Source organism: Heloderma suspectum, chromosome 6, assembly GCF_057233095.1.
Source record: "Heloderma suspectum isolate Gila_16-S chromosome 6, 16-S_ref, whole genome shotgun sequence".
NCBI lineage: Eukaryota > Metazoa > Chordata > Lepidosauria > Squamata > Helodermatidae > Heloderma > Heloderma suspectum.
Genome location: NC_139463.1, coordinates 78,112,501 through 78,138,417, shown reverse-complemented (window position 1 = coordinate 78,138,417; position 25,917 = coordinate 78,112,501). Strand labels below are relative to the sequence as shown.

General features: G+C 47.4%; 1 protein-coding gene across 1 annotated transcript in view; it reads left to right on the top strand.

Moving 5' to 3' along the window:
- LOC146341310 (alpha-fetoprotein-like) overlaps positions 1-25,917 on the top strand; it is a 47,776-nt gene that overhangs the window by 21,739 nt on the left and 120 nt on the right. The window contains exons 8-15 of the mRNA XM_084807189.1: positions 4,993-5,207; positions 8,544-8,676; positions 13,144-13,241; positions 14,154-14,292; positions 18,630-18,853; positions 21,047-21,179; positions 24,084-24,140; positions 25,859-25,917. The exon at positions 25,859-25,917 is cut by the window's right edge and continues 120 nt beyond it. Of these exons, the coding sequence (XP_084663315.1) occupies positions 4,993-5,207; positions 8,544-8,676; positions 13,144-13,241; positions 14,154-14,292; positions 18,630-18,853; positions 21,047-21,179; positions 24,084-24,122 (981 nt within the window). The 3' untranslated portion in view covers positions 24,123-24,140; positions 25,859-25,917. The remainder of the gene's footprint in view (positions 1-4,992; positions 5,208-8,543; positions 8,677-13,143; positions 13,242-14,153; positions 14,293-18,629; positions 18,854-21,046; positions 21,180-24,083; positions 24,141-25,858) is intronic.

Sequence of the window (25,917 nt, the reverse complement as noted above, 5' to 3'; positions counted from 1 at the left end):
TATTTATTATTAAATTTATTAATCGCCCATCTGGCTGGTCACCCAGCCACTCTGGGCGATGTACAACATACAATAAAAACAGTTTAAAACAATAAAATTCTACAATAAAAACATTTTCTAAAATACCCTAACCCACCCCAAATGCCTGCCTGAACAACAACATTTTTAATGCACGACGGAAGCTCATTAAAGAGGGGGCATGACGGACTTCCCTAGGGAGGGAGTTCCACAGAGTGGGGGCCACCACAGAAAAGGCCCTCTCCCTTGTCCCCACCAGTCTAGCTGTCCTGGCTGATGGGACAGAGAGAAGGCCATCCGAGGCTGATCTTGTTAAGCGGCCTGTCTGGTGCTGCTGGAGGCGCTCCTTAAGATAGGCTGGGCCGGAACCATATAGGGTTTTAAAGGTCAAAACCAACACCTTGAATTTGGCCTGGAAAACAACTGGTAACCAGTGCAACTCCTTCAGCACTGGAGTGATGTGATCTCGCCGGCGGCTGCCTTTAATCAGGCGAGCCGCCGCATTCTATACCAGCTGCAGCTTCTGAACCATCTTCAAGGGTAACCCCACATAGAGCGCATTACAGTAGTCTAAACGAGAGGAGACCAGGGCATGTACTACCGATGGGAGCAGATGGTCGGGAAGGAAGGGGCGCAGCCGCCGTATCAGATGGAGTTGATACAGCGCTGTCCGGCTCACAGCTGACACCTGAGCCTCCATGGACAGCTGGGAGTCCAAAATGACCCCCAGGCTGCGGACCTGGTCTTTCAAGGGTAGCCGTACCCCATTCAACACCAGGTCAACATCCCCCAGCCTCCTCTTGTCTCCCACCAAAAGTACCTTGGTCTTGTCAGGGTTCAGCTTCAGCCTATTCCTCCCCATCCAGCCACTCACCGTCTCCAGACATTTGGACAGGGATTCTACAGCCAACCTTGGTAAAGATCTGAACGAGAGGTAGAGCTGCATGTCATCTGCATATTGATGACACTGCACCCCAAACCTCCTGATGATAGCCCCCAGCGGCTTCACATAGATGTTAAATAGCATCAGGGAGAGGATGGAACCCTGTGGCACCCCACAAGTGGCCACGGGTCCGAAACCTCCTCTCCCAGTGCTACCCTCTGGTACCTGCCAGAGAGGAAGGACCAGAACCACCGCAATATGGTGTCCCCAATGCCCAACCCCTCCAGGAGGTCCAGGAGGATACCGTGGTCAACGGTATCGAAAGCCGCTGAGAGGTCGAGGAGAACAAGGAAGGAGCATTCACCCCTATCCAGAGCCCTCCTCATATCATCTACCAAGGCGACCAAGGCCGTTTCTGTCCCATGCCCAGGCCTGAAGCCCGACTGAAATGGGTCTAGATAATCAGTTTCTTCCAAGTGTGCCTTCAATTCCACTGCCACCACCCGCTCAATCACCTTGCCCAAACATGGCAGATTTGAGACTGGGTGAAAGTTGTTCAAAACTTGAGGATCCAAGGAGGGCTTCTTTAAGAGCGGTCTTATTACTGCCTCCTTGAGGGCTGATGGCATCTCTCCCTCCTCAAGGGAGGCATTCACCACCGCCTTGATCCCCTCACCCAGTCTCTCTCTGCAGCTCATAATGAGCCAAGATGGGCAAGGATCAAGTAAGCAGGTGGTCGGCCATACCGATGAAAGCACCTTGTCCACTTCATCAGGAGGAAGAAGCTGGAACCGATCCCACAAAACCGGTTTGCCACAGGCTGCCTCTTGCTCACTAACTGTATCCACAGCGTGTGGAGTAACACTCCTAATCTGATCAATTTTATCTGCAAAGTGCCTTGCCAAGGCCTCACAGGAGGCCTTAGAATGCTCCAGTGGTTCCGGAGCCACAGGACTGACCAGGCTCCGGACCACTTGGAACAGCCTCCTGGGACAGCACTCTGCAGACGCTATGGAGGCAGCAGAATATTCCTTTTTTGCTGCCTTCACCGCCACGTGATAGGCTGAAGATACAGCTCTAGCCCGTGTCTGATCGTCTTTGGAGCGAGACTTCCGCCACCGGCGCTCTAGCCGTCTCACCTCCTGTTTCAGAGCTTGTAACCATGGATTGAACCATGCTGCAGTCTGAGCCCTGTTCAGGGGGGAGAGGGCGTTTCAGAGCCACCCGATCTAATGCCCCAGTGATTGCGGCATTCCAGCCACCCACCAGGGTCTCGACCGAGTGGCCTTTGGCGTGCCCCAGAGAATCCCCAAGCGTGTTCAGGAACCCATTTGGATCCATAAGACCTCTGGGGCGGACCATTTTAATGGGTCCTCCACACCTGCGGAGGGGTTGTGGAACCGAGAAGTCCAACGTCACCAGATAGTGATCTGACCATGACAAGGGGGTGGTGGATATACCCCCGACTTCCAGATCACTCCCCACTTCTCCAGAAACAAACACAAGGTCTAGTGCATGACCAGCTACATGGGCGGGCCCAGTTAGAATATGGTGCAGCTCCCAGGAGGCCATGGTCTCCATGAAGTCCCGAGGTGCTCCTGTGAGGATGGCCTCCGAATGTACGTTGAAGTCCCCCAACACCAGTAAGTTAGGGGACTGCACACGCACATCAGAGACCACCTCAAGCACCTCGGCCAGGGAGTCAGTTGTGCAGAGGGGTGGACGGTACACGAGCAGAATCCCCAGACTGCCCTTCAGGCCCAACCTCCAGTACATGCACTCAGCAACCATGGTCTCCCAGAGAGGGGGTCTGGTGAAGACCAAGGACTCTCGGTAGATAACAGCCACTCCCCCTCCCCGATCCCCAGCCCTCGGCTGCTGTGCATACGAAAATCCAGCTGGACACATGTCTGCAAGGGTTGGAGCAGCAGCCTCGGCCAGCCAGGTCTCCGTAATACATGCCAGGTCTGCACCCTCATTCAGGATCATGTCATGGATGAGGGAGGTTTCCTGGGTAACAGACCTGGCATTGCAGAGCAGCAAACAAAGGCCAGAAGATGGGGTCACGCCTCCCCCAGCCATCCTTTGGCTCTGGACAGGCCCGGAGCAGGGGACAGATAATACACATCTCTCCCTTGTTCCCCTTAGCTGGCATGGCCTGCCCCTAGCGCTCCGCCAGCACCTGCCACCCAGTCTCGGTATCTTCTGGCCCCCAACACTCCCCCACTGCCTCCATCACGTGGACACATGCCCCCTCGCTCCCGCCTATCAGGCAGGGTACCCACCCCTAAAACCACAACAAAATCCCCCAAGAAAAAGAAAACACACACACAAAACAATTAAAAATCCCCTTAAAAATAATGCCAGGCCAGAGTCCACAGGGAAGGCCAGGTGGTGGTGGTGGTGCTGGTGGTGGTGGCGGCAGCAGCAGCAGCGGCAGCGGCAGCAGCAGCAGCGGCAGCGGCAGCAGCCGCCGCCGCAGGCCCAGCAGCAGCAGGCACGCCTCTTCCCCGGTGATGGTGGTGGCTTCTCCTGCAGGCCCTGGCTCTCCCAGGCCACCTCAGCCAGCCAGCTTATGTAGCCCCTCCAGGGAGGGCAGGTGGAGCAGCACAGCTGGCTCGGTACCTGGGGGCCTGGTCCTGCAGGGACTGGCAGTCTGCCAGGCAGAAGTCTCCAGGGAAGGCCTGGTGGTGGTGGTGGTGGCAGCGGCGTCAGCAGCAGCAGGCCCAGCAGCAGGCCCACCTCTTCCCCGGTGGTGGTGGTCTCTTCTGCAGGCCCTGGCTCTCCCAGGCCACCTCAGCCAGCCTGCTTATGTAGCCCCTCCAGGGAGGGCAGGTGGAGCAGCACAGCTGGCTCGGTACCTGGGGGCCTGGTCCTGCAGGGACTGGTGGTCTGCCAGGCAGAAGTCTCCAGGGAAGGCCTGGTGGTGGTGGTGGTGGCAGCGGCAGCGTCAGCAGCAGCAGGCCCACCTCTTCCCCGGTGGTGGTGGTCTCTTCTGCAGGCCCTGGCTCTCCCAGGCCACCTCAGCCAGCCAGCTTATGTAGCCCCTCCAGGGAGGGCAGGTGGAGCAGCACAGCTGGCTCGGTACCTGGGGGCCTGGTCCTGCAGGGACTGGCAGTCTGCCAGGCAGAAGTCTCCAGGGAAGGCCTGGTGGTGGTGGTGGTGGTGGTGGTGGCGGCGGCGGCGGCGGCGGCGGCGGCAGCAGCAGCAGCAGCAGCAGCAGCAGGCCCGCCTCTTCCCCGGTGGTGGTGGTCTCTTCTGCAGGCCCTGGCTCTCCCAGGCCACCTCAGCCAGCCTGCTTATGTAGCCCCTCCAGGGAGGGCAGGTGGAGCAGCACAGCTGGCTCGGTACCTGGGGGCCTGGTCCTGCAGGGACTGGCGGTCTGCCAGGCAGAAGTCTCCAGGGAAGGCCTGGTGGTGGTGGCAGCGGCGGCAGCAGCAGCAGGCCCAGCAACAGCAGGCCCAGCAGCAGCAGGCCCGCCCCTTCCCCGGTGGTGGTGGTGGCCTCTTCTGCAGGCCCTGGCTTCTTTTCACCTAGTCATTTCTTCTAGCAAGACTATTTGGAATGTAATTTCAGGAGAAGAGGCTAAATGTGATAATGCTGTGCACAGCTGGAAGCTTGTTCAGGAAAAATCAAACATAATAATATAGTGAATTTGAAAGTTCCTGCTTTCAGGGAATCCTCTGCACATTGTTTTCTCTGCCAAGAAACCTCAGCACATGTGCCACAGTACCCCATCCATTTCTGGGGATTCTAGGTCATGTTCTAGGCTAGGACTTAGAACAATTTATGTGGGACTCCATGGTGGCTTCTTGGAGCTCACTCTACATCTGACAGTATGACCTAGAACTCGCTTGGCACTTCCCTACATCTAAACATTGCAGAAGAGAACATGTTTTCATCAAGGGGTGGGTGGGTTGTAGCCCAGGTCAAGAGGACATTTAGAGCAACCTGTCCACTATTATTATTATTTTTTTGTTATGGAAGGAAGACCTAATTAACTTCTGAGGGACTCCAGAGCTCCCCATCTTAGAGCTGGAAAGGCACTTGCTTCAAATAAGAAGTTGTTCCGTGATCCTCTTTTCTTGCAGGAAAAAGTGATAGCCTACGTCTGTAGCCACCAAGATACCATTTCTTCTAAACTGAAGGGTTGCTGTGATACACCTCTGCTGGAACGAGGAGAATGCCTCATCACTGTGGAAAATGATGACAAGCCTGCAGATTTGTCTCCAACAGCCAGGGAGCTCTTGGAGGGCAGAGAAGTGTGCCAACACTATGCTGAGAATCAGAATAATCACATGAGTTTGTACGACATACAGATTTCAGACTCTTCTCAATCCTGTCTCTTGGCAGGCCTGTGTTATTGGCAGCCAAACATGCAGGGAGTGGAAGTGTGTCTATTTGAATGACTGGGACCAGAGATGGATGTAGCAGTGGGGCAGATCCATAGGAACGTCAAACTGGAGAGAGTCAATTGCAGCTTAGAGTTTCAGTTAAGACGTCCTTCCAAAGCAGGCCTAGAACAGGATGCAGGGAGAAAAAACAGGCAGAGGGACAGGAAGCAAGATAAGAAAGGAGTTGCTGGAATCTACTTGTTAGTATGGAAAAAAGACCTAGGCCTGACTGGCCCAAGGGTAGTTATTTCCAGGAGATAACGCACACCAGCAGTCCTACCTAATGTCAAGGGCTCCTTGGAGGGCTCTCTCAGTCTAATCCAGTAGCCAAGTCCAGACACAGGCAAAGGGATTCTTTTCAAAGTTTTATTCTTCTTTTACAACTTAACAACTCTACAGGTAGCAACTGGATCTGAGCAGCAGCATCCCTATGCCCTAAGTTGGAACAGTTGGTCCCCGTTTGAAAGGCAATTACTGGCAGACCCCTGTATTTAAGGACTAGGGAGAATCCCTCCCCTTTTCCCTTGGATCCCCGGGGCGCAGCCGATTGAGTGCGCACCAACTGGGCACTACGCTCCTCTTGGTGCCCTCCATCTCACGCCACTCTCTGCATCTGCGTCGCGCATCCACTAAGTCTGCTATCTCTGCTCGGTCACTCCCTGGACTGCTAACTAAACTAAACTAGGAATGTGGGTGGGAGGAATCTCCAGCAGCTGTTGGTCCTGGGAAAGAGGAGTGCGCTCCTCTCCCAGGAGCGACTGCTCTTCCTCAGCATCAGAACTACTCTGGGATTCTATGGGCTCAGGTGTCCACCCTGACACCTAATCCCTACAAATTATTTGCTTGTCAAATTTTATTTATTTATTTAATTAATTCATAATACAAATTTACTTTATCTCACACACACACCCGAAATGGCACTCGAGATGGCTGTCAATAATAATAAAAAATCTTTTAAAACTCTTGGTTAAAACATAATATAAAAAACCAATAAACCACTCAGAGAGCTTTGGCTATGGGGCAGGAAAGAAAGAAAGAAAGAAAGAAAGAAAGAAAGAAAGAAAGAAAGAGCATAATTCAAAACAACACCAGTAAAAACATTACCATCACCCAATTAATTAAAACACCCTTCAGCAGCAGACCATCTTATATGCCCTTTCTCAATAAAAGCCGTTCCTCATTAAATGATGATGATAATGATGATAATGATAAACATTTGCCTGTCAATGAAAGGACAATATCGAGGGAGCCAGCCTAGCCTCCCTTAACATGGAGTTCCAGAGCCTGGGAGCAGCCACCAAGAACGCCCCCTCTCACATCCCCACCCAATGTGCCTCTAATGGTTGTGGAGCCAAGAGAAGTCCCTCCCCTGGGGACATTGCTGTGGTTGTTGTTTAGGATTCCCCTTTCGAAAATGGTCCAAGGCTGATGTACATAAATTAAATATCTAGACATCAGTAATTTTAAAATGAAGCAATATAATCGCATTAAAATGTCTTCCAATGAGAACTGGCACCCTGTGATATAATAGGAAAGTGAGCAATGACAAAACTTCAGATTATCTGGTGAGGTCAGGAACAACCTATGGACTGCCAGGAGAGTGAAATCACGATGGGACCTCTGAGAGACATCTTTCCTTTCCTTCCTTCCCTCTATGACCTCAAGTCAATCACCACACAGAGACACCAGTGCATAGACTTAGGGTCATTTTGTTAGCTGAACTCAGAAATTATCATTGTTTGTTTTTATTTAGGAATCATCTTTCCAAAATAGCCCAAGGTTGATGTATAAACTGATCAAGATAAAGAACATCAATAATGTTTAAATGAACTGATGTAATTCTATTCAAATAGGCTAGAGTCAATCGAAATGGCTGCATAATTAATACTGTGCCAAAAATTTATCCCACCTTTTTTTCAACCATTCTCATTCAATCTGATAGAAAATAAATTCAAAGGAGGAGAAATTTCAGAGAAATTCCCATGGGTTGGGTTTGGGGTTCCTCTACTTACCTTACTTGTGAAGTGGATGAGGAGTGTGCATGAGTATCCTCTATCCTGTCACTCATTGTACAGTAATCTCTATGGCAGCCTGTTGCCTCCTCTGCTTTCCGCACTTCCGTTAAAGCCATCATGAGGAAGACAGCATGAGGCAATTCCTCTCATGGGGCTTTTTCAGTTCAGGAAGTGCAGGTGGCCTGGGCAGCTGCAGAGCAATGGAAAGATGTGTAATAGAGAGAGAGAAACACACACACACACAACACCCTCAGCCACCTCACAGTGATTAGGTAAGCTCACAAATACCACCAAAAGAAATGCAAAATTCTGTTTCAAAACAGTGGAGGCCTCACCACAGTTGATGCTGTTGCCGCCTATAGAAGCAATGGAATAAGCCAAAAACACTTAGGAAAAAAGAACCTGTAATACAGCCCCTGCCAATATTGAGCCCTATCCGTGAGAAATTGTTGGAGAATTTCTCTTACCTGTGGAGAAATTCAGTGAACCCCCCCCCCCATTTCTCTGCCCACAACTTGGCTGGAGAATTTTGAGAGGCCATTTGTGCACAGCTCTTTGCGTAATGATATATGGCTTAATAAATGGGCCAGCAAGAACAAAACACCAGCTTGTCCCATTGAATGACCAGTATTGCAAAAGGCAAGTAGCGATCACATCTGATGTGCATGTATTGTGGTTTTTCCATGAAACTGGCACCTTGCACTCTAAAACTCTTACTTAAAGTGGGATGAAGAGCAAGGCACCACCTTCAGATTTTAAGGCCTGGTGAGGTTTATACAGTTACTCTCTCCTTAGCCTCGGTGAAGGTAATTGGCTACATCAGTTCACCAGACACAACAGAGAAACTCAGACTCTTGCTTGGATGGAACCCTAGTGATTTCAGTTTGAGTGGGATGCAGACAGATGAAGCTCCCTAGTTAATCTCATTGGAATGAAGGGATTGTATCTGTCCATATATGTGTGTGTGTCTTTGTTCAGGAGTGGGGATGCTTGAGGAGTTAGCACTCTAGAAAGTCTCCCATTTTTTCTGAAGATGAACGTTGAACATCTAGCCCTGATTTTGTTTCACAGCTCATGAAACTTGGTAAGTTTGCAATGTATGGATAATAATACCCAGCTTGCAGAGTTGTCCTAAGGATTACTGAGTTTATACATTTGAAGATATAAACTTTGAACACTTCAAACATTTGTTCTTCCTTGTTGCCTCTTGATGAAATCTTTCCTGTGTTGCAGGTTTCTGTATGAGTACTCAAGGAGACAACCAAGTTTCTCCTCACTGCTGTTGCTGAGACTTAGCAAAGGATATTGGGAGCTGCTGGAGAAGTGCTGTGCAACTGAGCACCCTGAAACATGTCTTCCAGGTGGGGTAAGTTGTCTTTCATCTTCATGTGATGGCGGTGGGTATCTGTGGATATATTTGTGTGTTTTGTTATATTGTGATAACTGTGAAACTGATTATGAACTATTTCTATGAAGACGGAACTCCATCTTATGAAAAGGAAAAAACTAAAAGGAAACAAATCTTCTTCCCAACATCCCAGGCCCTTGTTGAATCCTGCCACCCTCCCCAATGCCTAGTCCAATGTATTTCCAAGGGCATTGTTAGGCATTTAAAAGATTTGGGGCTCATGTCCATAGGACACAAATCTACAAAAACCAAACCAAACCTGCATACACTCATTTCTATCTATATTTGCACATTTGGATTTATTTAGATTGCACTGGGGACACAGCAAGCTGATTAATTTCTCATCCAACAATATAAATTCTTCAAATAATTTGCAGCCTGACCCAGATAATCACAAACCAATGGAAAGGGATGTGCGTGTTTTTCCCCTAAGCTCAGTTGCCATGCAGTGGAAGATGCTGCAGTATGTGGGAAGGGGAGATTTAACCCCAACCCATCCCTCACCAGGTGCACCCACCCTTAAAAATTGCCCCTGCATAACAACATTCTGTTGGCACCAATGTACAGTCAGGACTCTGTAGAGTACAAAGGGAAAAGATTTAGGTCTGGGGCCCCACAAGTTCAGGCCTCGTAATGCCATGCTTAGTTGTGTCTTGGTATCCTTATCCTGTCCCTTGCTCTGACCTCACCCATGGCAAACAGATTAGGATTAGAGTAGTGCAGGGATGGGCATAATCATTTTAGCAGGAAGAAATGAATTACAAATTTCAGAGGTTCATCTCTCGCACAGTAATGTCTGCTCTGAGTGGTGGTGTCTTATCAGGATTTCAGACTGGACTCTTTCCCAGCCCTACCTGGAGATGCCATGGACTGAACCTGGGTCTTTTGCATCAAAGTGTATAGTCTACTGTCTTTCCTTGCTTCCATCTTCCTTGTGGTGCTTGGGTTCCCCTGTGTGTACACTGATTCCTGCTGCTAGGCAATGGAGCACAGCCTCATATTCAGGAGGCTACAACTGAGCATTTTGAAAACACAGTACAAATTCTGACATCTGTGAAATCAAACCTTCATTGTTGGTCATTTGTTGTTGTTGTTCAGTCATTCAGTCATGTCCGACTCTTTGTGACCCCATGGACCATAGCACGCCAGGCCTTCCTGTCCTCCGCTCTCTCCCGGAGTGTGCTCAGGTTCATATTCATTGCATCGGTGATGCTATCTAGCCATCTCATCCTCTGCTGTCCCCTTCTCCTTTTGCCTTCAGTCTTTCCCAGCATCAGGGTCTTTTCCAGAGAGTTTTCTCTTCGCATTAGGTGGCCAAAATACTGGAGCTTCAGCTTCAGTATCTGTCCTTCCAATGAGCACTCAGGGTTGATTTCCTTTCGGATTGACTGATTTGACCTCCTTGCAGTCCAGGGGACTCGTAAGAGTCTTCTCCAGCACCACAGTTCGAAAGCATCAATTCTTCGGCGTGTTGGTCATTGCTTGTAGTCAAACAATAGATGTGTCAGGAAAGGGAAGGTGAATTCTAGATACTGAGTGATCTTTATGCACCATGACTGGTATGGAAAGAAAAGTCTCCGCTTCTTCACCCTCAAGCTGGATGCAGATAGGGAGGGACAGCCAAATGTGCCTGTTTCACTGTTTTCCAGCATTCACATTTTTTAAAAAAATCCCAAGTACTTTCTCTCCTGAATATGGATGATGTGAATTTTGGTGAAATCTTCTGAAAAACCAACAGAAGCAAAATTCTCAGCCATCTGCACTAGCCAGTTGTCCAGCTATACTCAGCATGATGGGTGAACCTGAACCATGATGTACCTGCCTGCCATGGAGCTGTGTTAAAGATGAGGGGCCACTCAGAAAAAAGAAGTGGCAACCTAATTAAATGCTAACATGATCCACTACAAAAGGATTCAAACCTAGAGTTTAAAGAGCTAAGCAGTCTTACTTATAACACCCTGAAAAACCATGCCCTCCCATATGAACTTGCCCAGAGGTTGAGATCATCTTCAGAAGCCCTTTTATTTGTCCCAAGAGCAAAGGAGGTCCAGTTGGTGAGAAAATGAGGCAGCACCTTTTCTGTGACAGCGACACAGTTATCAAATTCCCTCCCAAACTAGCCATGTCCCTGATAGCTTTTAGGCCGATGTGAAAATATTCTTCTTCAACATGTCTCTTATAGTTTGTAATGAAGGATTGAAGTTTTTAACTCCTCTCCTTTTGATTTTAAGCCTTTAATTTTAATGTTGTTCCTTCTACTGTTATATAAACTGCTTTGAGGGTTTTTGTTAGCAGCATTTTTTATTTATTTATTTATTTATTTATTTAATTTATTAATCGCCCATCTGACTGGTCACCCAGCCACTCTGGGCGATGTACAACCCCCATAAAACAATTTAAAACAATAAAATTTTACCATAATTTTTTTTTTTAAAATACCCTAACCCACCCCAAATGCCTCCATTTTAATCCATCCATCCATCAATACAATGTTGTACACTTGTATTCTACAGTTGCTCCATTCAGAGGTCTTTATTAGCTCTGTATTATCTACTCTAAATGGCAGCGGTAGCCCAGAGTTTCACACATGAGTCTTTCCCAGCCCTACCCGGAGATGTTGAGAATTGAACCTGGAATCTATTCTGTGCAAAGCATATGCTTTACCCCCTGAGCTGCAGCTCTTTCTTACCCCTATATATTGGCTCCTAGCTGCTTGGTAATAGAGTGTGTGCTCATTATTAGGAGTCTATTCCTCAGAATTCTGAAAATACATACACATTCAGTACTGCTATGACATCTGTCAAAGCAAGTCATCAATGTCAGTCATTCATTATGTTCATAGAATGGATATTTCAAGAAAAAAAGGGGCAAATTCTAGATTCAGAGTGATCTTGAAGGACAATGATCAATAAGATCAGCCTTGGATGGCCTTCTCTCTGTCCCATCAGCCAGGACAGCTAGGCTGGTGAGGGAGAGGGCCTTCTCTGTGGTGGCCCCCACTCTGTTCTCCCAGGGAACTCCTCCATGCCCCCTCTTTAATGAGCTTCTGCCACACATTAAAAATGTGGTTGTTCAGGCAGGCATTTGGGGTGGATTAGGGTATTTTTAGAAATACGATGTTTAAATGTGAAATTTTATTGTTTTAAACTGTTGTATTGTTGTACATCGCCCAGAGCGGCTGGGTGACCAGCCAGATGGGTGATTAAGAAATTTAATAAATAAATAAAATAAATGACTGGTGAGCAAAGAAAATTCTCCATTTCACACCTGGATGTGAAGCATATGCATTGCTGTATTACCCTATTTCTCTGCTCACATCATTTTGCAAGTTTTCTACTGATTCAGATTCTTCCAAACAGCATGATGAATGAAATGTGTACATAAATCATGGAAGGATGATTCTGAAGGACAGCAAGGGGTATTGGCTCTGCCCATCAAATTATTCCTGCTATCGCATTTGCTTCCTCAGCTTTCAGTAACAATGGGTGTTTCTACATTAAGCAAAAACCCTGCAGAAATCCACATCCTTCCTGGAGCTTCCTGCTCTCCATTTCTTTGCAGGATTAGGAAGGGCTCCTTTACAAGGCCGACATGTGGTTTGAACTGGGGGAGGCACTTCATTGAGATCATCTTCAGAAGCCCTCCTTCCCTGGCATGTGTGCAAAGTAGTGGGGTGGGGGTGGTCTTGTTTTCATAGCTTAACTTCTGCTGTACTCTTTTCTCACAGCCTCCAGGAAACCTCTGACTTACTTCTGAGTAGACATAAAATGTAAGATTGTGCTGTAAGTTTTCAACCCTCAGCACACTTACATGGGAGTAAACCCCATTGAACTCAATGGGAATTACTTCCGAGTAGACATAAGATCACCCTGTAAGTCTGCAACCCTCGACACACTTGGGAGTAAGCCCTGTTAACTTAGCAGGGTGCTCTGAATCAACAGAGGATGTTGCTTCTGCGCTTGGTGGAGTGGGGGATCAGATGTGACTCCCTTTGTTGCAGGGAGGCATTTTACCCTGTTCTCCCTCCAACTGAGAAATGTGCTCAAGCATTTACAATGCAGACATGTGGGAATGAGAAAAGTCCTTCCTCAGCAAGACTTGAGCAGAGGCAGAAGTTCAATCAACAAGCGATACTTGCCTTCCCACCTGCCAAATCTGCTCCTGCATGCTCCGCTCCCATCCTCAGTGTCTTCGTCAGTGCTTGCCTGTGACAGAGCCATCTCAATAGCAGGATAAAAGCTCCGTGTGGTGAACCCCAATATATCTGTAATTAATATGTAGAGTAAAATCCTTGCTCAATCTAATAGCAGTCTTGCCACAACATGCCTCCTTGCATTATTATTTATTTTATTTTTTTTGGCTGCATTACTTCTTGTAGCTGTGCTCGTTCAATGCAGATAATTAACACAATTGCTCTGTTCTCAGGAAGAACAACTTAATAAACTCGTTTCTGACACCCGCGCAGTGTTAACAACAAACTGTGATCGCTACTTGGAATTAGGAGACTACCTCTCCCAAAATGAGTATGTTATTCTCATGAGATTCTAGCTTGTGTATAGGGGGCAGATGGGCACTGAGCTGAGTTACTTTAACTAAAGATGTAAGCAACTATGAATTCACCAGAACGATTAAAAAAAAAATCAAAGCACAGTCATACAATTAGCTGGTCCTAAATCCTTCTGAAAAGTAATTTCTGATATTTTTTGAAAAGGTGTGTGTTTTGTTTTGTTTTGTTTTGTTGCTTTGTTTTGTTTTAAGCTTCTCCTGAACTGTTTGAGCATTTCAGTCCTCACCACAAGGATATTCAGCAATATGGTCTCCCCAGTTTCACTGTCCATTAGTAGGGTGGAGAATTTTGGGTGCAACTGTGCATCCAGTTTTAATATTCTTTAATAATATTTAAACATTTTTGAAGGAAGCAATGGACTTGATCACGATGTTGGTATCAGTTTCAGTTCAGAATGCAGGAGGATGCTGGGTCAGAGAAAGCACAATGGTTATTTCCAGTTTCTAATAGTTTCTCAGAACTTTATCCAGCATCAGCTAAGGTGTATGAAGTTCTGCTGGCTGTGTCAGAAGCTCAGGTTAATAACGGAAGCTTGTGTTTGAGAAGGTGAAGACATTAGACTTTGTGGGAATAAAAGAGCTCTTGAACTGAAGTTTCAATGGCCTCATTTCTATAGTCTTACCAATACATACCTGAAATATGGATCACTGTTTCTAAATTTTATTTATTTATTTATTTATTTATTCTTTCATTTCATTTCATTTCTATACCACCCAATAGCCAAAGCTCTCCCTGAGCCCTCGGTTTGTGAATGCCCATTCAATTTTTGACAGACTCTTTGAGTTCTACCGCAACCATGCCATAGCTGAAGATCATACCATACCCTCTCTGACTAGAATCTGCTGGTCCATTGCTGTTGCACTTGCAGGCTCCTTATCCGTTATGCCAAGAGCATCCCCCCGCTGACATTTGAGGAACTGCACCACTACACGCAGCAAGTCATCGATGTTGCTGCCAAATGCTGCAAGCAGGATGAGGCCCACAGATTGATATGTGCTGAGGAATATGTGAGTCTTTTCTCCTCCACATGTTATTTGTTTGTTTGTTTAATAAAACCTAGATAGTGCTTTGTCTTAAAAAAAATCCAGAGTGGTTCACAAACAAAAATCATAACAAAACGCAGTGAAACCAATTAATACAATAATTTAAAAAGTAAAATATCTCATTCAAAATAACTGGGGGTAGCTTTCAATGCTTGCAGTCAGGAAGCTACCTGGGCAAGCAAATATAGCTTAAGTTGTCAGCAGAAGTACTCCACACTAGGAGCCCACCTGATCTTCTCTAGGCCCACCTGATCTCCACACCTGATATCTTCTTTAGACTCACCTGATCTTTACACTAGGAGCCCACCTGATCTTCTTTAGACCCACCTGATCTCCACATCTCCACACCCACCTGACCTCCATACTTATCTCTTCTTTAGACCCACCTGATCTCCACACTAGGAGCCCACCTGATCTTCTTTAGACCCACCTGATCTCCACACCTGATCTCCACACCCACCTGATCTCCACATCTCCACACCCACCTGACCTCCATACTTATCTCTTCTTTAGACCCACCTGATCTCCACACTAGGAGCCCACCTGATCTTCTTTAGACCCACCTGATCTCCACACCCACCTGATCTCCACACCCACCTGATCTCCACACCCACCTGATCTCCACATCTCCACACCCACCTGATCTCCATATTTATCTCTTCTTTAGACCCACCTGATATCCACACTAGGAGCCCACCTGATCTTATTTTTCAATTCCACATTCATACCACTCTCACATCTCCCCCACACACCCATGCACTTTCTTTCTTATTCACATTATTTTATTCTAACATTTCTGTGTAACAGTTCAGCTAGGGACACCACCACCACCACCACCCCGCAGCAACTCACAAAATATTATATCAAAGCATAATTAAAAACAACAACAAACAAACAAAAACCCAGTCCAAATCAGACTTAGGTAACATAAGAGAAAGCAGCATGATTTTTTTTTTTTAAGTCCAAAAAAAAGAGATCCATGGCGGAATTCTCTTCCATCCCTATCTGCAGCAACTTGACTAGCAAAGCTAATTCCAGCAGCACACCTAGGGATGTCAGAGAATTCCGCGACGGATCTCAGTGAGGCCGAATGCCAGTGCATTCAGCCCCTCGAAATCCATCATGAAACGAAGCCCCCGCCCCCCAACCCACAAAAGGCGCACGGGATGAAGTCCCCGCTGCCCCCACCCCACGAAAGGTGCACAAAATGGAGCACTTACCTGCTCCCGTCCACGCTGCTTTGCCAATGGCGGCCATCCTGCAGCTGTCATTCGCTTCCTCCTCTTCATAGCCATGATAGGCTACATAAATACTTACATAGCCTATCACGGCTAATGCAGGGATGCCATTTGTGTCCCTGCAGAGGCCGTGATAGGCTACGTAAGTATTTACGTAGCCTATCACTGCGGGGGGGGGAGCCCAGTGTATGCAAATGGCAGCAGCTACCGCCATTTGCGTACGCTGGGGGTTTTTCCCCCCTGCCATGATCGGCTACCTAAGTATTTACGTAGCCTATTACAGCAGGGAGGGAAAAACCCAGCGTACGCAAATGGTGGTAGCCGCTGCTATTTGCATATGCTGGATTTTTTCCCCCTGCCATGATAGGCTACGTAAATATTTACATAGCCTATCACAGCTCAATACAGGGACGCAAATGGTGGCAGCTACGACAGCCACCATTTGCATCCCTGCAGGGCTGCCCAGCGGCCAGATGTCCGGCTTCAGGCGGCCAGAGCTGGCCGGCGGCTCCACGGCTTGGCCACAGAGCGGAGCCAGCCAGGCAGGATTCTGGGGGGAGGGACAGAGTGCCTCCCCCCTGTTGAGGATTCTGGGGGGAGGGATGGAGCACCTCCCCCCCACCACGGATGCCCCTCAGCGGAGCAAGGTAAGGGATTCGTACATCCCTAAGCACTCCTAAATTCTGCATCTGATCCTTCAAAGGGCATGCTAACTCATCAAGAACAGGCTAAACACTAATCCCTGGAAGCTGTCGCTCTCAGTGGAATTTGGATGTTTGTTGGTGAAGTTTGCTCAGTGTAAAATTGGAGGATGTGGACAGAGAGACATTTTTCTCCCTCTCTCAAAATACTAGAGCCCAGGGTCATCCTATGAAACTGATTGGTGGGACATTCAGGACAGATAAAAGGAAGGACTTCTTCATACAGCACAGAGTTAAACCATGGAATTTGGTACCACAGGATGTAGTGATGGCCACCAATTTGGATGTCTATAAAGGGGGCGAGACAAATTCCTGGAGGAAAAGGCCAACAATCGTTACTAGTCCTAATGGCTAGGGATGGTGGAGAATTCCTCCATGGATTCCGGGAGGGGGCAGATTCTAAGAATCCCCCCCCTGGAGTTTGTGGTGGAATGGGCCACCCCACCCCGCGAAGTCCGACCCAGCTGGATCCTACCTGGCAGTCTGGCACCACCGGATCTGGCTGGGTCCATCCATGGCCAGTCTTCAGAGCGAATAGCGTCTAGGGATGTCAGAGAATTCCGCCACGGATCTCGGGGAGGCCGAATGCCAGCGCATTTGGCCCCCTGAAATCAGTGGCGGAACGGTCAGCCACCCCCCCGGGCCCCCCCTGGACGGGACTTACCTTGGGCAGATCTTCCTGGCGGTGGCGACTCCAGCGGCGGTTTGGTGGCGGTTCGGCGGCGGCGGCCGGTCTTCTGACAGGTTGCCGCCGCTGCCATTTCTGGTAAAAAAAAAAAAACACACGTGATAGGCTACGTAAAGATTTACGTAGCCTATCACGGCTAGATTTTTAAAAAACACCGTGATAGGCTACGTAAAGATTTACGTAGCCTATCACGGCTGATTTAAAAGAAAAAAAAATGTGTGTATGCAAATGGCAGCGCCCATGGGTGCCGCCATTTGCGTTCTTTATTTTGGCATGTCTTAGTTTACATAAACATTTACGTAGACTAAGACGGCAAAAATAAGGGGAACGCAAATAGTGTAGATGCCCATGGGTGCCGCCATTTGCGTACGCGCGTGTTTTTTTTTCTTTTAAATCAGCCGTGATAGGCTATGTAAACATTTATGTAGCCTATCACAGCTGACTGCAGGGACGCAAATGGTGGTGGCTATGGCCGCCGCCATTTGCATCCCTGCTAGCCAGTGGCCGGATGTCCGGCCGCTGGCGGAGCCGGCCAGCGGCTCCGCAGAATCCCTGCAGAGCGGAGCCGGCTGGCCAGGATTCAGCGGGGAGGGACGGAGCGCCTCCCCCCCCAGCCAGAATTTCAGGGGGAGGGATGGAGCGCCTCCCCCCAACCACGAATGTCACCCTTCGAAAAGCTAAGTGACTTTTGTACATCCCTAATGGCATCCGGCCTAGCGTATGCCATTTGCGTCCCTTCCCCTTCCATGATAGGCTACGTAAACCTTTACGTAGCCTATCACCGAAGGGGAAGGAATGTAAATGGCATGTGCTACGCTATTTGCATCCCTTCCCCTTACCTACTAATGGCTATGTGCTACCTCCAGTACCAGAGGAAGTGAGCCTATGTACACCAGTTGCTGGGGAACATGGGTGGGAGGGTGCTGATGCACTCATGCCCTGATGCACTCATGGGTTCCTGGTAGACAGCTGGTTGGCCACTGTGTGAACAGAATGCTGGACTAGATGGACCCTTGGTCTGATCCAGCATGGCTCTTGTTATGTTCTTAAAATTGCAGTTATGGATGACCAGTGCATTCTTTGTACTATATTGTTGTTTATTTGCCATTGTTGTTTGATAACATTGAAATAAATTAAACACATGCTACCATGTTGTGCCAATCAATACTTCAGCAACTGTTAAAAAGTACAGCTTGAAATGCGGGAAACTCGACTGCAAATTTGCACAATGTGGTAATGTAAGTGGTAGGATAAGGAATGGAAGAACCAGTGACATTCAAGCCAATCCAAGTTCTCCATTTTCAGCCTCGACGCTCAGTTCACCTCATTCTCATTAGTGAATGTGAGAATTTTATTTTTCCTTTTTAAACAGGAAAAGTGCACATTTTGAACAGGAAAAAAAGTGATTTTTGGTAAAGTATGCACCCAGATGCACACTTTGACCAAACTGATCAAAGCATGCACATGCATCCATTTTGAAAAATCCACATTTTAAAGTGCACCTTTCCTTTAAAAAGTATGCATTTTGCAAATGCAATTGCAAGCCGAAGAATTCAGGATTGCGAGAGAGGCATGTTTGGATGTTTTTCAAACTGAAACAAAGTTCTCAAGCACCCAAATTGGAGAGCATCATTTTTTCAGTTCAAATGTCAACACATTCTCTGTCTCTTCTAGACGGATGTTGTGCTAGGAGGTATATGTCAGCAAAATGAAGAGTATCACATAAATAGACAATCTCACCAGTGCTGCGATGGCGCCTATGCTTACCGTCGGGAATGCTTCAGCGACTTAGGAATAGATCCAAATTACCCTCCTGTCCTATTCGATCCTGCATTGTTCACCTTCCATGCAGATTTATGCTCAGCTAACTCAAAAGAACAGCAAAAATCCAAGCAAAGGTAAGAAACCAGAGATCTGCAGTCCAAGATCTGACTGGTTATATCAAGTCAATCAATACATGGATTTCAGCCTTACTTACCTCAGTAGCTCCTGACTACATACACTGGCACTCCCTGGCTCTCATTCTTTGTTTCCTGCCCATCTCCTATCTTACCCTCCTCTCTCAGCCAATGACAGTCTATCCACCCTCTCCTTCTACTATGATATTAGGACAGATCACAATCACTTTCACAGAGTCATCCCTGCAATGGTAATATCTCTCAGCACAGTAAAATGCAGACTAGTGGCCTTAGCCCATAGTCATGTCCATTTGTGAGGTGTGGTCCTAAAAGGAAAATGAGAGGTCAGGCTTGCTTTTCACTTTCAGATGTGGTATATAGGATAGTAGATGCTGCCAGTGCCAGGTCAGTGGAGAGAACTGTAGCATGCTACCAGTTATCCTAATACTAAGAGTGGCACTACCATTCTTCTCACCCTATCTGGTGGGGCACTCTATACTCTCTCTGCCCACACCTTGATAGGGCCTGGGTACCTGGGTTCTGTTACACAGAAAATGGAGTATATCTTAATGGGTGCCTCTTAGGACCTGAACCCTCTGATCAACTCCATAAGGATCTCTTGCCTCTTTAAGAGTCCCATCTTCCTTCTGCCTTGCCCTTCCCAATAACGTGGGGTTTAGGCTGTAGGCGTGGGGTGATTGAAACACAGGGTTTAACCACAACAGTTTACTAGTATATTAAAGCAAGGAAATCTCAACTAAAGGTATTTACACAATAGAGCTGATTGGTACAAAAGGTCTCCTCGACTCTGCTCTTACTGCTCTGGTCTTTCTGACTCCCTCTTTTTATATCCTTCTTCCTCAATATCAGAAGTACTGTTTCAAACCTGAAGAAATGAATCTTAACTGGGGAAATGAAACTACTCCTCTCAGCAATACCCCCTCCCCCCAAAAAAAACCTCCAGGCTGCTAGGCCTGACCTTTTTCTTTTCCTTGCCTCTGCCTCAAACCTTCATGGTGCTACAATGATTGGGGGGGGGGGGGATAGGCACATGACAGTATTTAAGATCTTCCCAGTTTGTGGCCCCAGGAAATCTGAAACTTGACACCTTAGCCCTCCTCAGTCCAGGTTTCTTTACCTGACCTCTTTTTCGCTGCTGCCAGCTCACATTCCCTCCTTTCCCTGCTTCCCTTTAGAGGTTTTGCGCAAGCCCTTGTTTCTCCCTTGTCCATTTCCTTTTTTTGAATGATAAGCCTCCACCATCCATGGTCTCCTCTGGCTAATGGATTTCAGTTTTTCTGTGCTGTATTTGATGCCTCTTTCTCTCTTCCTTTAGCCACAATAACTCCAGGTCAACCTCCTTGTCTGCTCAGCACTTATAACTCCCCATCCCTCTTCCTGCCAAGAACATATACATTCTTCTCCTATAAAATTTTGCCACCCTTTCATCATCCTCTCAGTCTTTACCAATATTTACTGGCTTCATAACTGGGAGTAAACATCTGACAGGGTGACCTGAAAGTAGGGATGGGCCCAGTATCGGCAGGCACCCGCTGAAGTGCTGCCCCCACTCATGCCCCCCGGACCTGTGCTCGAGCCCCCACGGGCTCAGTGAGCAACGCGCACTCACCTTGGATCCCATCCACAAGAGCCTACAATTTTGCTGAGGTGTTATTTTTACAGAAAAAAATGAGCTAATTAAAAATATGCATATTTAAATATGTGCCCCTGTGGGCTGGTAAAGCTTCATCTATGTAATATTGGAGGCATTATATTTCCCAGCCTGAAGGTGCACATATTTAAATATGTGCATTTTAATTAGCTCTTTTTTCTGTTAAAAAAACAAAACAAAACTTGACAAAATGGCGGGCGCTCACAGACTGGTCTGGGTTAGTGTGGGGAGCATCTGGGAGGGGGTGAGCAAGGCCAGGGGTGGGCAAGGCCAGGGGTGAGCAAGGCCAGGGGCTCAGTGGGCAGGGTCCAGAGGTGCAGGTGGGGGAGCCCTACAGACTCCCAGACCCAGTCAGGCGTCCATACCATCCCTATCCAATAGTATCAGAAATTGCTTCTGCAAATTGTTCTGAAAACTTTGACCTTGGTGAAGTCAATCAGGATGTGGTGTAACTTAGTTTTGATGGAATTAGAGATTTGGCTAATGATTTATCCTATAGCTAACTGTTGTTTTCATTTCAGGTTGCTTGTCAGCTTGATTAAATACAAGCCCACCATCACAGAAGACCAACTTTCAAATGTGATTTCAGACTTTCAAGGTCTGGTGGCGAAATGCTGTGAAGCCAGCAACCATGAGGAATGCTTTAGAGAAGAGGTGTGTCATTGAAAAGGACAAGCATCCAGCATAGGTTTTCCTTATTTAGCAGTCTAACAAGGCCATAGGATTGGATTGTGACTATAATGCTCTGACCTCCTGCTCAGTGACAGAGTGGTGGGTGTCTTCAGTGTGCATGTGTCTGTGTGTGTGTGTGTCTGTGCCTGTACATATTTCCATAGTACCCCCTAGATCAGCTCTTCTTTGATACGATAGGGAAGATGTTCCTTGAAAACTGACCAGGAGGCACAGTCCCAATAGATCACACACGCACATACACATACACACTGGGTGTCAGCCCACACACTGCAGGTCACAGCCTTGAGGGGCTTGCCATGGCAATGTTTTGTCTTCCGGGCACAAACACTCTCACTCACTCAAGCATTCGAAAGCCATATCCATACTCAAATAGTCAACTTCAAACTCAAAGGGTACAACTCAACCATTTCCCAAATTTAAATTTTTAGAGGGAAATGACTCTTACTGCCCACAGTAATCTACAATGCATACGGGGTGCTGAAGCTCCAGGAGATCTCTTACCTCTGGATGACATGCGCACTGTCTGGTGTCCAGGACCCTGGCTGCAGGCAAGCTACCTGGGAGTGCCAGCCAACCCACTCTGACTCTTTGGAATCCATCCCCCCGGAGTCCGTGGTGGAACGGACTACCCCCCCACCAACACCACCCGAAATCCCCCCAGGACAGACCCTACCTGGCGGCAGATGCTCCAGGTTGGGTTGTCCTCCTTCTGCAGCCAGCCTGCAGAAGGAAATGGCTTCTGTCATAGCGGCCGCCATTTGTGTCCCTGCCCGTGGCCATGATTGGCTATGTAAATATTTACGTAGCCTATCACGAAAGGAGCAGGCCAGGGATGCAAATGGCATAATGGGCGCCATTTACGTCCCTGCTCTTTGCCATGATAGGCTATATAAATACTTACGTAGCCTATCACAGCCTAAGGCAGGGACACAAATGGCAGCTGGCGTAGCAGATGCCAGTTGCGTCCGCACAGCGGCAGTAGCACCTGGAAGTCCGGCTGCAGACAGGGAAGATTTCGGGAGGGAGGTACGGATCACCTCCCCCCCCCCAAGCAGATGCCCCAACCAGAACCAAGTAAAGGATTCATACATCCCTAACTCTGACACAAAATTGTTGGGTTCTCCACTCAATAAGGAATGAGGCTGGAGGTCGAGGTTGAGTTAAGCACCCTTTATTCCATGTAGGGGTGCACGAAAGCCACTTACCTGGTCTCGCAGCTTGCTTCGCGGTGGGGGGGAGGCACTTCGTTGCTCCCCCCGAAGTTCAGGCCGGGGGGGGCGAGGCTTCCCTCCTCGCCCGGCCGAAATTCAGGCCAGGGAGGAGGCGCCTCGCCTCGCCCGGCCATGAAATAAAAAGTTAAAAAAAAAAACACGCCCCCGTGATAGGCTATGTGACGATTAACGTAGACTATCACGGCTAGATTTGCAAAGTCAGCCGTGATAGGCTACGTAAATCGTCACGTAGCCTATCACGGGTGACTTAAAAAAAAAAAAGCACGTACGCAAATGGCGGCCCCCATAGGGAGCCGCCATTCGCGTTCGTTATTTGGTCGCTGAAGTCTACATAAATCTTTACGTAGACTACGGCGAAAATAAGGGCAACGCAACGCTGTGCAACGCTGTGTGCAACGCTGACTTTGCAAATCTAGCCGTGATAGGCTACGTTAATCGTCACGTAGCCTATCACGGGGGCATTTTTTTTTTTTTTACTTTTATTGGGATGGCAGCAGCCGGTCGAAAGACCGGCTGCTGCCTCTGCCCCTGTCGAAGACCTGCCGAACCGCCGCTGGGACCCGCCGCCGGGAGGGACATTCGGGAAAGGTAAGTCCCATCCCGGGGGGGGGGCGGGAGACAGAGAATTTCTCCCCGAAACTACTTCGGGGGGCCGAATACGTTGGCACTCGGCCCCCCGAAGTTTCAGGGAGAAATTCTCCCCCACCCCTAAATTTCCATGCATGGGGTTGTTCAGCATCCAGATGAACAACAATTGCTAAGCAACAAAGAAGAATTCTTATACCTTCCTTACTCAATCAGGACAGCCAATCAAATCTTGTGTTACATTTGTCATTTGTCACAAGCAGAAAACAGTCAGTTAGCCTTGCAGAATCAGCAGTTTAGGAAATTTCTATAGCTGAATGTAAAACAAGAAACATCTGGAACTTTCACCCAGACCAACTCAGACCAACTCAGCAACTTACAACATTCCTTCAACTGAAACATCATATGACCTTATTACATATGACCCCCTCCTATCTCAGACTTATGAGGTGTCTGTGTAAAGGTCACTAGGGATTTGGCTTAAACTCCTCACCCCCCCCCACACACACACAACAACAACAACCAATCCCCAGTGGGTTTGGAGCAAAAGAACTCTGCATGCATTAGTGACAGATTGCTGCAATGGGCATACTGGAAGAAAGCAGACATCAAAATGGAGCTGAGAAGCTTTCATGACCACCACCACCACACCTTGCTAGAGTCCTTCTATACATTTGGACACCAAATCCTGCCTTATCCCTCCTGCCTCCCTCATGGTGCTTCCTCATGGAAGTTGAGTATGCAACTTCTTGCAGAGAAATAATCCTGTGTGCAAGAAGGGTGGTTTGTACTTGAAGGAAGAAGGGTGGTTTGGACATGAATTCTGTGCTCTAGAATAGCAGAACTGCAATTGTATTTTTTCTGTGAAAATTAGAATGAGGATGGGGTAGGGAGAGAATGTTAACATTCTTAAGGGTGCAAAAATGATACTATATATCATGCATAAGAAAGACGGCTAGAACAAGCATGACTATATTATTGAACCCGTGGAGATCTGAGCGGAAGGGTTTGCCTAGTAATGCTTTGAAGTGTGTGTCTTTTCTTTCAGGGTCCAAAACTAGTTAAACGGACTCATGCTGTTCTTTGAGGAAACTGAACATCTCAGGTGAGCTGTGGGGAAGATAGGGGTTTTATTAAAAGTAACTGAAAACTTATAATGCCTGAAGAAGGAGGGATGTAATCTTCAGCCACCTGCTCTGAAGGCACCAATGCATGGAGGAACTCAATGCTCCTGTATTGTTTGCATAGCACTAATATCCAAGAAGGAGTAAACTGGGGCCAGTATGAAGTATTCAATCAAGCCTCTCCCTCCCCACCAGATTCCAGAATCCCTTGTCTGTTTTGAAAAATTGGGGGATTCACTGGTCTTCTTATAGCTTCTTTGGGTTCATTTCAATTGAGCTCCTGATATTTCTGGATGTTTGTGTTGTATTTATATCAGACATGGCATGATGCCAGACACGTTTTGTTGTTGTTCAGTCATTCAGTCGTGTCCAACTCTTCGTGACCCCATGGACCATAGCATGCCAGGCCTTCCTGTCCTCCGCTCTCTCCCGGAGTGTGCTCAAGTTCATATTCATTGCATCGGTGATGCTATCTAGCCATCTCATCCTCTGCCGTCCCCTTCTCCTTTTGCCTTCAATCTTTCCCAGCCTCAGGGTCTTTTCCAGGGAGTTTTCTCTTTGCATTAGGTGGCCAAAATATTTGAGCTTCAGCTTCAGTATCTGTCCTTCCGATGAGCACTCAGGGTTGATTTCTTTTAGGATTGACTGACAGACACTTACATTTGCGTAATTTAGGATTCAGCTTTCCTCAGTCTGCATCCACTCTTTCTCCTATAGGACAAACACACTCTCATACTTTGGAGATAAATATTCTTTTTTCAGAGATTTGAAGGGGAAGGGTGATCACCTTTGCAGTGTGTGTCACCTCCAACCCACATTTACCTCTAGAAAATGATTTTATTTTATTTTTAGGTTTTTGTATTATTTCAGGAACTTGCAGAATTGCTTGACGAGAGGCGACACTGGAGAAACAGACATATATTTGCCTGTCATAGGAACAAAAATCCCTCTCAGACCATTTGCCCTTTTCTATAGTGAGGATTCTACAGAGATAATTCTTGAAGGGCCTCTTCTTCACACATTAAGCAGTGCCAAACCCAATTTTACCCCTGCTAGTGCACTCAAAGGGAGCGGAAGAAAATCCAGGCTGTAGCTCATTTTCTACATTTTCCAGTGCACAATTTTGAGCTGACTAACACCTCACCCCTCAATTTTCTATTGCATCTTCATGTGCTAAATTTTGTCTGGAGGCACAGGGTGTGTGTGTGTGTGTGTGTGTGTGTGTGACATATGTTAATGGTTTGCAATGGGAGATGTAGTGGTTTCTTTCTTTCTTCCTTCTGCATCTGCAGGCAGCAATGGCAGCAGAGCTCCTGACTGTGTCCATCTGCTACTGGCCACTCACTAGAGCTCCACCACCATTTTTGGCGGTGGGAAAATAAATAGAAAGAAAACACACTACAACTGCAGCCACTAATTGGTAATTCCCATGAGTTTTGGAAGAATCCAACCACATTCACAAATTCCACCCCCTCTGAATTTCTCTCACTCCACCCTGAAGCTTGATCTGCAAGTTCTCAAGTGGGAACTTCTGGCTGAGGCTTACTTAAAACTTACAAAAAAGCCTGAACTGTTATGACAATGTGTGAATCAGCCATTCAGTGTTTGGCTATAAGGTGTCAACTCTCAAATGCTTTACAGGTTAACCTATATCCATATTTAGTGATGCAACTAATTATTCGCTTTTATTTCCTTCTAGCGCAACAATGGAAGAATCCTAGAGATATAGTCCAAATATGCCCAAGCACCCTTGCTTGC